At 35.8% G+C, this 15,906-nt stretch overlaps 1 protein-coding gene across 1 annotated transcript in view; it reads right to left on the reverse strand.

Annotated features, from left to right (window-relative positions):
• The window catches only part of ALG13 (ALG13 UDP-N-acetylglucosaminyltransferase subunit), a 76,874-nt gene that overhangs the window by 48,381 nt on the left and 12,587 nt on the right, over nucleotides 1–15,906 (reverse strand). Inside the window, 6 exon segments of the mRNA XM_060137284.1 lie at nucleotides 3,515–3,587; nucleotides 4,996–5,042; nucleotides 5,802–5,852; nucleotides 7,879–7,962; nucleotides 8,518–8,659; nucleotides 8,661–8,889. Of these exon segments, the coding sequence (XP_059993267.1) occupies nucleotides 3,515–3,587; nucleotides 4,996–5,042; nucleotides 5,802–5,852; nucleotides 7,879–7,962; nucleotides 8,518–8,659; nucleotides 8,661–8,889 (626 nt within the window).

Here is a 15,906-nt window from a genome sequence, read left to right on the forward strand (position 1 = left end):
AAACCTCTGTCTTGTGTAAAGGATGTAATCCCTAGTGATTAAGTCTATTTTATTTTGAAGCCATCTCTGCAAACAACCTGAGGTAATAAAGACAATTCTCTGTGATCTATGAGAGGATAGTGCCACTAAGTTTCCTTGGCAGAAAATTATCGTAAGCACTCTTTTTTTCTACTTTCCTACACTACCCTGGGCTAACTTCTCCCAATGAACAAGTTCTCTGACCGCAGGTCTATTATTCTTCCCTAGTCTTTTTTTGCAATCACAACTCTATCAGTATAATCCATTTCAAAGTACTGAGAGGGAGTATCAAGCTAAAGTAACCCACAATAAAGTTTAAGTTGCAAAGTTTCACCCACCCCCAAGGGGTATTTGCATTTAAGAGGAGTTCATTAATCTAAAAGAACAGTGAGCAGATTTTGAGCTGAGAAGCCTTTTGTACTTTGGACTAAAAGAACTGGAAACTCCAACAAAGAAAGGTTAATAACCAGAGGCAGTTAGTAAGGATTAGTTAAAGGAACCCAGCTAACCAGAACTGATGACTAAATAAGCAGGAAAGAAAACAAAGATGAGTATACAATTTCTCTATTGAAGTGGCAAGAAGTTCTATTTTGATTGGAAGAGGCAAAACTAAGCATGATGGCTTTTATGTTCCTGGTGGTATCTCAACATAAAATAATAATTTTCTCATACATACTTGTGGGTGGTGTGTTTGTTGGGGGTGGGAAGGTGGGATGTAATGGCAGTAAACTAGTTAAAAATGAGGCAGATCTAGATTACTGATGGGGATAAATATCTGAAAAGAACAAGTGACAGAATGTTAAGTATGAGCCCATCTACATAAAAACTAATAAATGAATAAATACATAGAGAATGAAATTGGGATACCCACCCAAACTTAATAGCTGTTACTTTGAAGCACATGAGATTGAAAAGCATGAACAGAAACTTGACTTTTCACTCTACATTTCCAGATACACGTTTCACTTTGTTTTAAATATAGTGTTTTTCTATTCTTTCTAGATAGAACAAATTGGCTGAGTGAAAATGGCTAGTTTCCAGTAGCATTCACTTTGACACTGGATAACTATGTAAAATGCAGAATTAAGTCAGCTAAAAAGGTGAAAGGTACTAGGGTGAACATTAGGTATTTATTTCTTCAAAAATGTGCTCTAAAATATATTTTATGCAAAGCTTATTAATAATGTTCACTGCTTTTAATAAAGTCATTTTTGAAAATACAAACAATTCAAATATAAATCTTAGGAGCCTGAACTGATACAGCAACTAAGTTTTAGGCAAAGCAAGGTGTCACACAACAAAAGTACCCTGCCACCTGGCTCTTCCATACTTAAATTTCAATACAAACTAACATTCGCTTTACACATTCCCAAATCAGACATATATACAGTATCCTGTGCAATGCAAATACCCAACTGCTGTTAAGTGTTAGCTCTATATATATGTATGGATGAGACTTACACATGATATTCTCATGGCTGCACACACTAAAAAGGTCTTACATTTCTGTATTCTTATGGTTCCCAATGGGTGATGTTTTCCCCTTAATTAGCTCAAAAATATCTCTGTAAAATGTATAAGACTCATTTGAAAACAGAGCTGTATAATTATAGGAACTAGGTGGTAGGAATATGGATGTTCACTATACAAATCTTATAATTTCTCTCTGTATGAAAATTTTCAGAATAAAATGTTGGAGAAAAAAAATAACTGCAGGTTTAAAGGTTCCTGGTAAAGATCTAACTGTCTAAATCTCATCTCAGACAATGCTGTGTACAGTTGCTAAAACACAATAGCTAACACGCCTCTTCCTCAAACAAGTCTGATTATGTCACACCTTTGCTTAAAAACTCTGAATTGAGTGTTTAGGGACAATTATACTAATGTCTGAATTTACTTTGAAAGACATCAAAACTTAAGATGGATTGATGAATGGATAGAGGGGTGGTTAGATATGTGACAAAACAAGGATATTAAATATTAGCAGTGGACTAAGGGGTGGGCTTATGGATGCTCAATGTAAAATTCTTTTCGCTTTTCTGTATGTTTGAAAAACCTTCATAATAAAATACTGGAAAAAAGCTTCAATTGTCTATTCTGTACAATGAAAAGCCAAATTATTGGCACAGCCTACTACATCCCTCTAGCCTATCTTTTCAGCACTGTCTTCCCCCCATCCAGCTACTTGGCCTCAAAGGGTCTCTTGCTTCTATGCCTTTGTATATAGTGTTTCCTCTGAAGAGACTGCCCTTTATACTTGTTAAACTCATTTTTTTTAATACTCCACTTAAATGTCACAACCACCATGAAACTTTCTAAACTCCCTAAAGCACAGTGAAGGGCTTTTTCTTATATGCTCTTTGCATATAGTTGTATTATAAAACATATCACTTCACTGTAGTTATTTACATGTCTGTCTTCATAGCCTCTTGAGCCCTTAGAGGGCAAGGATTTTGCTGTATTAACTGTGGTATCCCCAAAACCTAGTAAACTGCCTGGTACACTACAGGGGCTTAATGTTTACTGAACAAATTGGCAGTACCATCAGTAAAATAATTAACATGCCCCAATTTATACTTATGTTTTAAGTCATCTCTTGCATCCTATTCAGTCTTTTCTATTCCTAACGCCACTTGCCTAGTTCAGGCCTTCTGTCTAGATTACTGTAATATTCTAACAGTTCTACCAGTATCTAGTCTTATCTTACCATCAAAATGCTGCCTGAATTTTGCTCCATGGTATGAAACAAGACAAAACTCAAATACTGTGTAATCTACATTCACTAATCAAATCATCTGGATAGAAGGCTTTTCTTAAAAACTTTTTGGAAGAAAAACTGTATGCTAAAAAACAATCTGTTTACCTGCTGAGAGTTCTCAACCAACTAAACAACCTCCTACTATTTTCCAAGCACCTTACTAGACAGTAGTAGCACACTGTCCCTGCACTTAAGAAACTTTCAGACTAATGAGAGAAACAGACATGAAAACATATACAAGGTGATAAACACTATACTTACCTGGGTGATGCTAGGGGAACAAAAAGGGAGGAAATAACTCCAGGGGAGGTGGTAAAGTTTCAAAGGAATTAACATTTGAGATACAAAGGAAAAGAGCATGAAAGTTGGACTCTCTGGACACATGATGTACTAAGGTTGAAGTACAATGAAGCTAGAAAGAAGGTTTGGGACCCTTTAGGTTACTGAATGTCTAGCTTCAGAGTTTGATCCTTATCTTCTAGTCAATGGAGAGTCAATTAGGGTTTTGGGTGGTTTTTTTCCTATTACAGAGGAGTGACAAGATCAGGTTTGTTCAGAAAGATAGCTAACAATACTTAGGCTGACTAACTGGAGAGAAAAAGGCTAGTTGTAGAAAAGCTTGGCTTTTAGACTGTGCTTATTTTTTCATTAATTAGGTTTAAAAGGATGATTTCTTAATGATAAGCTGGCAGCATCATTCAATTTTTTATTTTAGTAAACATTCACTTATCTTCTTACCTTGTCTTCATAGCCATTTTCTGTGACATGAGTTGGAGGCCTGCCAGGATAGCGATAAAGAATGAAATCCCGACTACATGGGTAGAAAACAAAGATGGATGAGAAGAGACAATTCAGTATATGCAAGAAATAGTTATAAGAACAAAGATTTGTGCTTTTAAACTGCCTACCTTATTCATCTAAAATAACCTAAATGTTTAAGAGGATAAATATTAATTCAACATAGACAGCTAACTGTCCCTAAAGTCCTATGCATTTTTAAAATGTATCTTAATTTGAGGAGAGGAGGAATAAAGAAAATAAATTGCCAATTGTATGAATGTAAGTTTTGGAGGCTCCCATTTATTTAAAGCAGGTGTTGGCAAATTTTTCTTGGTAAAAGACCAGATAACAAACATGGTTTTTGCAGGCCATATGATTTGCTCAACTTCGACTTTGTAGCCTGAAAGCAGCCATAGGCAATGCATAAACAAATGTACGTGAAAGCTTTATTTATGGACACTGAAACTGAATTTTATATAATTTTCATATGCCATGAAATATTATTCTTTTGATTCTTTTTAACCATTTAAAAATTTTTAAAAAGCATTCTTAGCCAAGAGCCATACAAAATAACAAAAAGCAGGCCAATTCAAAAGGTTGTCCCTGATTTAAAAGCAACAACTGATTAGCTGCCTGCTCCATGCCTCTTCTGTACTACTTCTTGCTGGATTTAGTGAGGGATGAGCAGACTGCAAAACAGTAACTTGAACAAGTCCCCATACAAGAGGGTTCTGATTCTATCAAGGTATATGCTATCTCACCATCCTAAGAACTGTGAAGGAGTCTTATACAGATCCAACTCCTTAAATGAACAAGATTCCCACTAGCCTCTAACCCACATTATATAACCTACTGCTTTCAGAAATGCCACTTTCGCAGTTTTAAAGACCAAAACAGAACTTCCAAAGCAGTAGGGCAGTGTTTTTCAAATTTTTCCACCATTACTGCCTCTCTAAAGAGCCTTTAAAAAAAATACGTTTCTTAATTTCCCTATAAAATTTTAATACTACAGATATACTGTATATCTGTTTTCATACTGTGACCCTTTGAAGGATCATAAACCAATGTAATATCTAATATTTGTTGTCCTCAGGAAACAATTTCTACCCTCTTGGAAGTGATATTGCCCCAATGAGCACACATGTACAAAAGGCACAAAGTTAAATACACAAAAATTCTAAGATAAGTATTCCGATTTTCTACAGGAATAGTACTAGCAGTTCTTAAAGCCCTTTATTCTTCCATTCAAATGGACACAAATGTAGAAGTTCTCCACCCCAAAATTACGCCATTGACTTTGCTTAGACCACTTCATTTGACTATCAATACATCAAATCTCAAATATTCCCAATCCTAAAGGGACTTTATTAGAAACCTTACACACACACACACACACACATGCTTTCTCTCTTAAAAAAAAAAAAAGAGATCCAACTTACTTATAAATTAGAGAAAGAGCTCTTATTTCCAGATGGCCAGCACTTTCCTAAACATAAACAGTGCATAAAGTTTTTAAAAGCATTCTGTATCTAGGAGGTAAAAGTTTTCGCAAGTTCAACAATTGTTTTTTTAGATGCTTAGCACTGTTGTAGGTGAAGAATTTGTACAACACACTATAACTTGCTTTGAGGCTTGGGATACTGTGATAGTTACTTATTAACATAAACTTATTCTGAGAAAAAATTGGACCTAAAGATCTTCTTAGTTAGCTATTTAGTAACAAGGACAGGAATATGGGAGATTTAAAAGACACAATAAAAATGTAATTAGTGTAAGAATACGAAGTTAGCAGGGTATTTAGTAAATGTATTAAGTCCAGAACTATGGAATTAATTTAATCACATAAAATTATTTTTAATATGTTTAGGAATCTTACTCCCACATAAAAGAAGGATAACTACAAATCAGGAGAATTGTTTAATAAAAAAAATAATGACCTAGTAACATTCATTGCCACCCCCCTCCCCCATTAAAGTGAAAAGGCTTGGGTTAGTCCTGTTCCCAAGTAGTGTATACTCTTTCACTAGTCTATAGATGATAAAATTGTTAACACACAATTTTCAATATTCAACACAAAACAACAGGTCAATTCCCAGCCTCTAAACTTTTGCAAGAACTATTTGATTCAACACAGCTGGCTACTTAAGAAAATAGACTGGGCCTAGCTAAAGTGACACAGCTGAATGATACTTAGGCTACTATTCCAAATACTCTGAAAAGATTAAACCCCCATATTTGATCTTACCTTGGGATCTCCCAACCGTTCCAGGTATTTCTCAAAAGATCCCTCCACATACTTCAAAAATAAAACAAACTTGACTTAACCAAATACATAGCATTACTGAAATCTGATTATATTGCTGTTGTTCAGCTGAACAATTATGGTATTAAATGACTACTTTGCACAGCACCTCAAGAAGATTTGTACATACACAAAAGTTAGTGGAGAAAAGCTGGACTATAAGACTATCTCAGGAACTGCTCCTGGCTTATGCACATACCAGTGCATTTCATCAAACAGTATGCCTTTGGAGTTTCTTTTGAAATGCCAACTTAAGTAACGACAATTTTCATAAATCAAGCAAGCACAATAATTATAAGGATTTCAAATTTGACAGCAGACATGCATTTACAAAGTTAAACTGAGGAACTTTAAAAGGAATTTCACTAGTTTCAAACAAAGCACAGGCAACAAGGGAACTTTTTGGGTGATGGAAATATTTTGTATCTTGACTGCAGTAGCAGTTGCTTGACTATATTATTGCCAAAACTTAAAACACTAAACTTACAATGGTGAATTTTATGATATGTAAAATATACCTCAATAAAAATTAAACTCAGGAAATATAATATACATTTAGTTCCATGCATGTATATCACTAGACTTAAAAAACTATGTTAATTTTTCTGTTTCCTTTTTAAACAGTTTTGAGGCATAACTGACATACAATAAGCACACATATTTAAATGGCACAAATAAGTTGACTTACGTATGCACCCATGAAACCATCATGACAATCGTGATAGTGAATATATCCATCACCCCCGTAAGTTTCCTTGTGCCCCTCTATAACTTCACTAACCCCCAAGCAACCACTGATCTGCTTTCTGTCACTACAGATTGACTTGTATTTTCTAGAGTTTTATATAAAGGAAATCATACAGTATGTACTTTTTTGGGGAGGTCTGGCTTCTTTCACTCTGCATAATTAATCTGAGATTCATCCATGTGGTTTTAAAATTTTACAGACATCTTTGTTACTCAAAATGTGGTCCTTGAACAACAGCAAGCATCACTCAGGAATTTAACTGCTGAAATCTGGGGCCCCAGCTCAGATCTAGTGAATCAGAATTGTTTTTTTAACAAGATCCCCAGGTGATTTGTATGCACAAAAATACTTGAGATGCACTGCTTTACACCATGGTCTTGCATTTGAAGTAATTTCACAAATAATCCTTTCCCCAGGTGTGGTGACCACTAATTAACTTCAAGGTAATAAGCTTTAAAATCAAGAAGGCTTCATATAGTTTTAAAATTCACAGAAACCTGTTGAGAAAATTAAGAGTAAACCTCGAACAGCAGGCAAATACCCATAATATAGTCAGGAGAACAAATAGTACTGGAAGGGCTAGGAATGTTTAAAACAACAAAAAAACAAACAACAAAAAAAACAACAGCCACAGGAAAGGGCGCACTTCAAATCAGACCTTGATAAAACCTTATTTTGTTAACAAGAATTCAAATACTTCAACGTATACGAAGATGCCTTCTAAAAGTTGTTTTAAAGTTAATCATTAGTGGCAGAGCTCCAATTACCAGTTTGTCACATGAAAAAGACATGTTCAGGAATAAGTTGTTTCCTTAGAGTTAAGTTTTACAAGATTCTTCAAGTTGACTGGCTGACAATCACTGTGCATAGAATTAAGAAAGAACACAAGGGGTTCCCATTTATACAAATTTAAAAATACACATTTAAAAATATTAACATAGCCAAACCCCTCGTGAACTGATTACTTGTTTAAGAGAACTGTGATATGGATAACAGTCACAATGTGACTTTTTGGGTGTGGGGGTGAATAAATAATGGGAAGGATAAAGATTAACTTTCTTAATTTTTAATTAAAGTACAAAACAATCTAATTCTGGGAGAAGATCCAGAAGCATGCTACTAGCTAGGAGGAAGGAAGCCAACTGAAAATTAAATATTTGCTATTGAGAGGAGATTGCGGGATATAATATTCATGCGTAGGTACTCAAAATTCATTTCCTACCTGCTACATATTCTATGAGCAACTCTCCCTTGGGTATGTATTCTACTTACAGACTCAAACGTTTGTTGATTTTCTCTCATATATGAGACACAAGCCTTCCTGATTTCCAAGTGATGGACCTGGCTGCAAAACAACTAAAAAGAAGAGAAAGACCAGCTCACTGTCAGCAGTTATTTGAAACAGAAGCTTCTAAGTTAAGACTATGAACTGGACACTCAAGTCCTCCCCTTATTCAGAACATACGTAGGAAACTGGGAAATTAAGTCCTGATCTTACTAAAATCTGTTTTTGTCATCTTTAGCGATACAGAAGAGGTATGATTCTGTCATGCCCCCCTTTCTACTACTATAAATTTTTCCTTAGGCATAAAATTTAGGGGAAGAAGGTGCTGCTTATAAAGGATCAAGATACATTTCAAAGTTTTCTTTAACCCCATTACTTTACCTCTTACATTCCAAAGTGGCATTTAGAAAACAGAGAAGATAGCAAAGGCACAGCAATATATTTGAACTAATCAGCAAAGGCATGCACCAAGCTAATAAGTAGAGAGACCCTGATGTTTTAAATAGGGAAAAGGGAATTTCTGTTGTTCTGTTTGGGTGGGCTACAGGTCTTCTAGCTACAGAACTGTGCCAAATCTCAAACTCCAAAAACTCAGCATAGAGAAGATGTATTTGTTTTCCTTTTACCTGCTCCGAAATAGCCCGAAAGAGGCAAGAGGCATCCTTGGCAGTCAGCTTTCGAAACAGCCCTAAGCTGCCTAAGTATTCATCCATTGATGCCTCATTCAGAGACTTCTGGCCGCAGTACTTTTTCCATCCTTTATGCATTGTGCACAGGGGGTGGAGTTGGGGAGGGGGAGAAAGTAACACAGGTGTGGCAAGAAGGAAAAAGCAGGGTGCAGGTAGGAATGGGTAGCAGTAACAGGGCTTGCTTATGCAGGTATCCAGAAAGCAGCCCAAAGTCTAGGCACGAGAAGGCAGTTGGAGTCAGCGCTGCACAATCTTGGCACTTCTCAGGAGCAGGAGAAGCAAAGGGCTGGCCCAGGATAAGTCGGGACCCTGTGAAAAGAAGAGGAAGAGCCGATGCTCCTAGGAATAGAGAACTTGACTTGAGAAGGAGACGTGGGAGCGAGAAGGAACTTGCAGAGTTACCTTGTTGCGGAAGGGTGGGATTAACCCAACCAGCCCAAGGTTGAGAGAAGTATGCACAAGCAGCTGAGCTTCGGGACCAAAAGGAAGCCGAGTCTGCAGCTTAACTCAAGGCAACTGCTGCACGAGGTTGCAAAGGGACTGCAATAAGGCTCAGGTGTGTATGATGCAGCCCAACCCACATTACATTGCTTTAAGATCTCTGCCCGAATTTTCAACCAGTCTCTGCCCAAGTTCCCTGCTCCCATCATAGTTTCATGTAGATGAGAGGAAAAAAAAATCGGAACATAATTAACTGAGTAAGCGTTTGTGTTAAGACTACCTTAAGAAACAAAGAAAATGGGAGGGAGAGGGGGACTCCCTTGATCTAAAAGGGCAGAGGTCACAGTTCAAGCAAAGTAAAGGGCCAAAGCAAGTTATCTGGATATTTCAGGTATGATGTTTAAGTAATCTCATTTATTTCTCCTAAATAATAATAACCCTCTGCTGGGACCACAGAAATTAAATCCATTAGTTATGCTAGAAAACACTAATACAATTCTTGACTAATGTCTCCAAACTACCGTACAACATTTACAGAAAGAGAAATTGCAAAAAGTGTCTTTCTCTGAAAATGCAAACAATGAAAATTTAAAATGAAGCTTAATGGAAGAAATATCTTACCCACAAACTTGCTAATAGGCTACATTTAAAATGCTGTGGCACCACACTAGAGGTGTTGGACATGAGAGGCATGTTTCAATGTTTAGGGCACTTTTCTGGAAAAACTGCTCTTAATTCTGAGAAAACCAAAGTAAATACGACTGTACTTTTTGTAAGGTTCAAAAACAGCACTGGTCACTTGTATTACTTGATTTCACTGTCAAGTGTTATTTAAATGCCCAAATCCAATTCTGTTCTTACTTTTTCTAAGTGTTTTAAGAAATAAATAGATCTAAAGCTGGCTTTGGAGAAGCTGCAAAATTAAGCTGCTTTCAGAATTGTTTTTCTGGTGTCTGTGGCTCCAGTAGTAATCATGACTGCCTCCAACAGGAAAAGCATCAATAATCAATTTTACAATTTAGGAATGAAATAAAAGCATGGTAGAAAAAATAAAATCTTGACTTTCTTTTTAGCATGCCAATTTGAAATTACCTTGACTAATTTATTTTTCAAAGAAACCGAAACACTGGTGCAGAAGTTCTGAAACATGGTTTGGGAAGAGGGATCACCATCTTTCTTTAAGACCATAAATTCACTGAGAAAAACTGAATTATAGTGAAAAAGTTAATTCATTTTTGGCATTTTTTACTTGTAGAGAAAAATGTAAATTCTTCATATTTATTGCTATTTATACTAAAAATATGGTATATAAAGCTTCAATCAATATTAACCCATACACTTCATTTTGAAAAAGGGAATAGAAGAAGGGAAAACTGGGAGAGGGAGAGAGAATCAGAAAATAGGTGAAAGAGCAGGAAACAAAGAGAAGAAAAATTAGAGGCAGGAAGACAAAGAGAGATAGAGGAAAGGGAAAGTAAACACACAAAGAAAACACACAGAAAGAGACCCATACAAATTCAGTCAATTGATTTTTGACAAAGGTGCAAAAGCAGCTCAATAGAGAAAATAGTGTTTTTATCAAATGCTGCTGGAACACCTGACATCCATATGCAAAATAAGGACAATGATCCTCAAACTATACCTCACATCTTCTACAATAATTAACTCAAAATGGATCAAAGATCTAAATGTAGAACAAAACTTCAAAACTTTTAGACGACAGCATAGGAGAAAATCTTCAAGACCTTGAGTTGGGAAAAGAGAACTTAGATATGATATAATAAAAGAAAAATTGATTAATTGGACTTTATCAAAATTCAGAACTTTTGCTCCGCAAATGACACTATTAGGAGAGTGAAAACACAAGCCACAGACTGGAAGATACATGTCTGACAAAAAAACTTTGTATCAAAAATATATAAAAGAACTCAAAAGTCAACAATAAGAAAAGAACAATACAATTTAAAATGGGCAAAGATCTGACTACACATTTCACCAAAGATATAGGAGCGCCTAATAAGCACGTAAGAAGGTGTTTAACGTCATTAGGAAAATGCAAATTAAAACCACAATGAGGGCTTCCCTGGTGGCGCAGTGGTTGAGAGTCCGCCTGCCGATGCAGGGTATACGGGTTCGTGCCCCGATCTGGGAAGATCCCACATGCCGTGGAGTGGCTGGGCCCGTGAGCCATGGCCGCTGGGCCTGCGCGTCCGGAGCCTGTGCTCCGCAACGGGAGAGGCCACAACAGTGAGAGGCCCGCGTACCGCGCAAAAAAACAAAACAAAAAAAAAAAACACAATGAGACATCACTACACACCTACTAGGGTGGCTATGATAAATAGTACAGACAATAACAAGTGTTAGCAAGGACGTGGAGAAACTGGATCCTAAGTAAAAGCAGCCAGATGCAAAAGGGGCATGATTCCAAAAGATATGATTCCATCTATATGAAATATACCAAAAGAACAAATCTACAGAGAAAGAAAGCAGGTTAGTGGTTGCCTAGGGTTGAGATGGGAATAGGTACTAAATGCAAACAGGCACAAAGGATCTTTTTGATGGATAAAAATGTTATAAAACTCTTTTGTAGTGACGTTTGCACAACTTTGCATAATCACTAAGAATTACTGAACTGTACACTTAAAACTGGTGATCTTTTAATAGCTTTATAACATAGTTCACATACCATACAATTCACTCACTTAAAAGGTGAATTTCGATGGTTTTTTAGTATATTTACAGTTGTATGTCCATCACAATTTTACATTACCCCAAAATGAAACCCCACATCCCACAACCATCAGCCTCCAATCCTCCTATCCCCACCAACTCCATGCAACCACCAATTTACTTTCTGTCTCTACATATTTGCCTATTCCGCACACTTCAAATAAATGGAATACAATATACAGTTCTGTGTAACTGACTTCTTTCACTTAGCATGATGTTTTCAAGGAGCACCTATGTATCAGTATTTCAATCCTTTGTATAGTTAAGGCAGGTTTTATTTATCCATTCATCAGTTGACAGACATTTGGGTTGTTTTCACTTTTTGACTATCATGACTAAGGCTGTTATAAACATTCGTGTCCAAGTTTTCGTTTGGACATTTCTATTCTCTTGGGTAATACCCAGGAATGGAGTTGCTGGATCATATGGTAACTCTATGTTTAACCATTTGAGGAACTGTCACCACTTTCCACAGCAGCTGCACCATTTTCATTCTCATTAGTAGTGTATGAGGATTGCCGATTCACATCCTATCAACACTTACTGTCCATCTCTTAGATTACAGCCATCCTATGTGGGTATGAAGTGGTATCTTGCTGTGGTTTTGTTTTGCATTCCCCTGATGGCTAATAATGTTGAGCAGCATCTCTTCATGTGCCTATTGGCCATTTGTATATCTTTAATGAGATACTACTACATACATCTTAGAATGACTAAAATAATTTTTTTTTAATGACAATACCAAGTGTTGACAAAGATGCAGAGCAACTGAAACTCTCGTATGTTGCTGGTAGGAATATAAAATAGTACAGCCACTCTGGAAAAATAGTTTAGCAGATTCTTATAAAATAAAAAAGAGTTGCCATATGACACAGCAACCCCACTTCTGGGTAAATATTCAAGAGAAATGAAAACTTAAGTTCACACAAAAACCTGTACATGAATATTTATAGAAGCTTTATTCATAATCATGATTCCTCCCAAACTGGAAACAATCCAAACATCCTTCAACTGGTGAATGGACAAACTGTGGTACATCCATACAACAGAATACTCCTCAACAATAAAAAATAATGAATTATGGATATATACAAGAACATGTGTGAATCGCAGATGCATTGTGCTAAGTAAAAGGAGAGATTCAGAAGGCTACATACTGTATGACTGCATTTATATGACATACTGGAAAAGACAAAACCATAGGAAGGAAAAACAGATTGGTTGCTGCCAGTAGTTAGCAATTGTAGGAAAGGGTTGACTACAAATGGATGACAGGAGCGGATTTATGGGTGTGGTGGAAGAGTTCTGTATCTTGATTGTAGTGGTGGTTACACGATTATGCATTTTTCAAAATTTATAGAACTGTACATGAAAAATGCTAATTTTGCTGTATTTAAATTTAAAAATAAATAAAACAAAAATAGTAGAAGGAACAGAATTTACAGTTGAGGAGCTCACAAAACAGACAAGGTTGGAGAGAAAAAACAAGAAAATTAGAGGATCAATTCAGGAAAGCCAATATCTAACTAACAGGAGTCTCAAAATGAGACGAAGAAAGCGGAGAGGAAGAAATAATGATGATGATGTATGGAAAATTCTAGCACTGCAAGATATGACTGTCTATATTTAGATTGAAAAGGTCCATGAAGTAGCCAGAACAATGAAAGCAAAAAAGATGATCTGCAATGCATATAACAACATTCTAAAGCTTTCTGAGAGGAAAAACAGGTCTTAAAAGATCACACATATGAATAGCAATAAACTTCTCATCAGAAGAACTAGAAGCTAGAAAACAATGAAGTTCAATATATGAGGGGAAATTATTTCCAACCTTGAACTCTATACACCAAGCTATCAATCAGATGGAAGAGTAGAAGGCATTTTCAAACTTGAAAGATTTAAAAAAATGCGCCTTACTGTCAGAAAGCTAGTGGAGGATATCTGAAACCAAAACAAAGAAGTTAAACCACAAAAAGGGGTGGGGCACATAGAATCCTGGAAACAGAAGATTCAACACAAGAGAAGCAAAAGGAATTTTTAAGATAAGGATAAAGGGGAAATCCCAGGAGGACAGACTTTTAAGCAGGACTAGATAGAGAACAACCAGTTCAGGTAAAAGAAAAGAGAACTCCAGCACAGACATAGTAAAACATAAATAATAATAAAAGTCATAGATAACCTAGCATATTTAAACATACTAGGAAAGATGGCCACCTCTGTTGGAGTTTGGGAATAGTTCTATAGAAAACTGAGCAAATGAAAAAACAGAAATGAGGTAAACAGTTTTATAGAAATGTAATCAATCAACACTTACTACATGGCTCAACACTTACTACATGAGTACAGTGAATACTGTACTCAAAGAATCATAATAATGTCAACACTGAAAACAGATCTCACCATAACTGATAAACTAAATTTGTTTTTGTTTTTTAAATTTAAATATCACCTGTAGACTTCCCACTGTGGAAGCAAGGGAGGAGGGAGATAAAGCCTCTCTTCCACAGTAGGAAGTCTACAGATGATATTTAAATTTAAAAAACAAGTTCGAAAATATCACTTATAAAACATATAAAATAATGTAATATGGTTACCTACAGGAAGCAGGATTAGAGATGGGGAGGAATGGGACATAGAACTGCTGTTTCTTGTTATAAGCCTTGTAGAACTAGTTAAAATTTTATATATTTACATGTATTAAGAAATAATAAAATTAAAAATTCAATAAAGTGAGCAAGAAACAGACTGGCATAATAAACTGGGAAAATAAATGATAAGTAGAATGTTACAGCTAAAAGGGACCTCTTATTTTACAGATGAAGAAACGGGTTTCAAATAATTATAAGCCTTACCCAAGTTTTCACATCCAATTGGCAATAGTACTAGGACTAGAACTACATATTGTCTCCTGATTCTTGTATAATTATTATAAAGAGGAACTGCATACTAAAGAAGAAAAGATATGAACAAGGACTCAGAGATGGTTAAGTACAAGTCATGTTCCCCAAATTAGTACAATAGGACTTTTTAAAAAAGACCTGTGGGACAATACTAGAATTCATCCTGTATATAACAGAAAGCAATTTCATAGTATTTAATAGTGTCCTTTGAAATATCTATTGCATTGAAATCCAAACTGGCTATTTTTCCACAGCAAACTACTCCAATCCTGCAAACCTCTAGAACAGTGGTTGGTTCTTAAGTGAAGGGCTTGAAAAAGGATTACCCCATGCCCAGAAATTCTGATTCAGCCAGGTCTGGGGTGGGTCCCAAGAATTTGCATTTCTAACAAGTTCTCAGGAGATGCTGATGCTGCTAGCCCAGGACCACACTTTGGGAACCAGTGCTCTAGAACAAGGTGTTCCACAAGTTATTAAGTATTCCTAAGAAGAGAGTTTCAAGGCCACCTACCATAATCCTGTCTTTGAGGTTCATATGCCCATTAGCAATATTGAAGGAGTCAAGGAATGCTAAAGTTACCTGCTTAACTTTGACCTGGTCTTTCCCGTAAGGGGAAAAATGGTTTAGGAAAAGGCCAAGTCAAAGTTAAACAGGTAACTTTAGCATTCAAGTTACTAATGGTTTTTAATGCGCTACAGCTACTGCTTTCAAATTTTCAAAGTTTAAAAAAAAAAATTTTTCAAAGTTTGAGAAATGTTACTCCAGGAATTTTTCTGTGGTCTAAATCTAAGGTTGTTGGAATAATTACATAAGATACTGCATGTCAAGTGCGTAGCACATAAGTGTTTAAGTACTGACTGCTGTTAACTGCTACCTGCCAAATAAAGTGGTTCACTAAGAAATTATTCTTTGGTCAAAAAAAGAAAAAAATATGGTAAGAACCAGAACAATTTCACCTAAATTCTTGAAAATAATGGGAAGAAAAATAATTGCCTTAAAGACCTTTTAAGCACTGTACTGTGGGTACAGATTAAAATAAAACAAATGGAAGAAAATTAAAATAATTTAAAGTAATTATCATTTGACCTGTCATAAAATTGACGTGCTTTAATTTTACAACTACTTTCCATACTGTAATTCAACTTGAAAATGGGATTTGTTGTTTTAACTGGAATTGCCTATTTCTTCTTTCACTGATGAAGTAGGGAAATTCTTTGAAGTACAACATATAAATACTGATAGTTTTAATTCTAA

This window comes from Lagenorhynchus albirostris, chromosome X (assembly GCF_949774975.1).
Source record: "Lagenorhynchus albirostris chromosome X, mLagAlb1.1, whole genome shotgun sequence".
In the NCBI taxonomy this organism is placed as follows: domain Eukaryota; kingdom Metazoa; phylum Chordata; class Mammalia; order Artiodactyla; family Delphinidae; genus Lagenorhynchus; species Lagenorhynchus albirostris.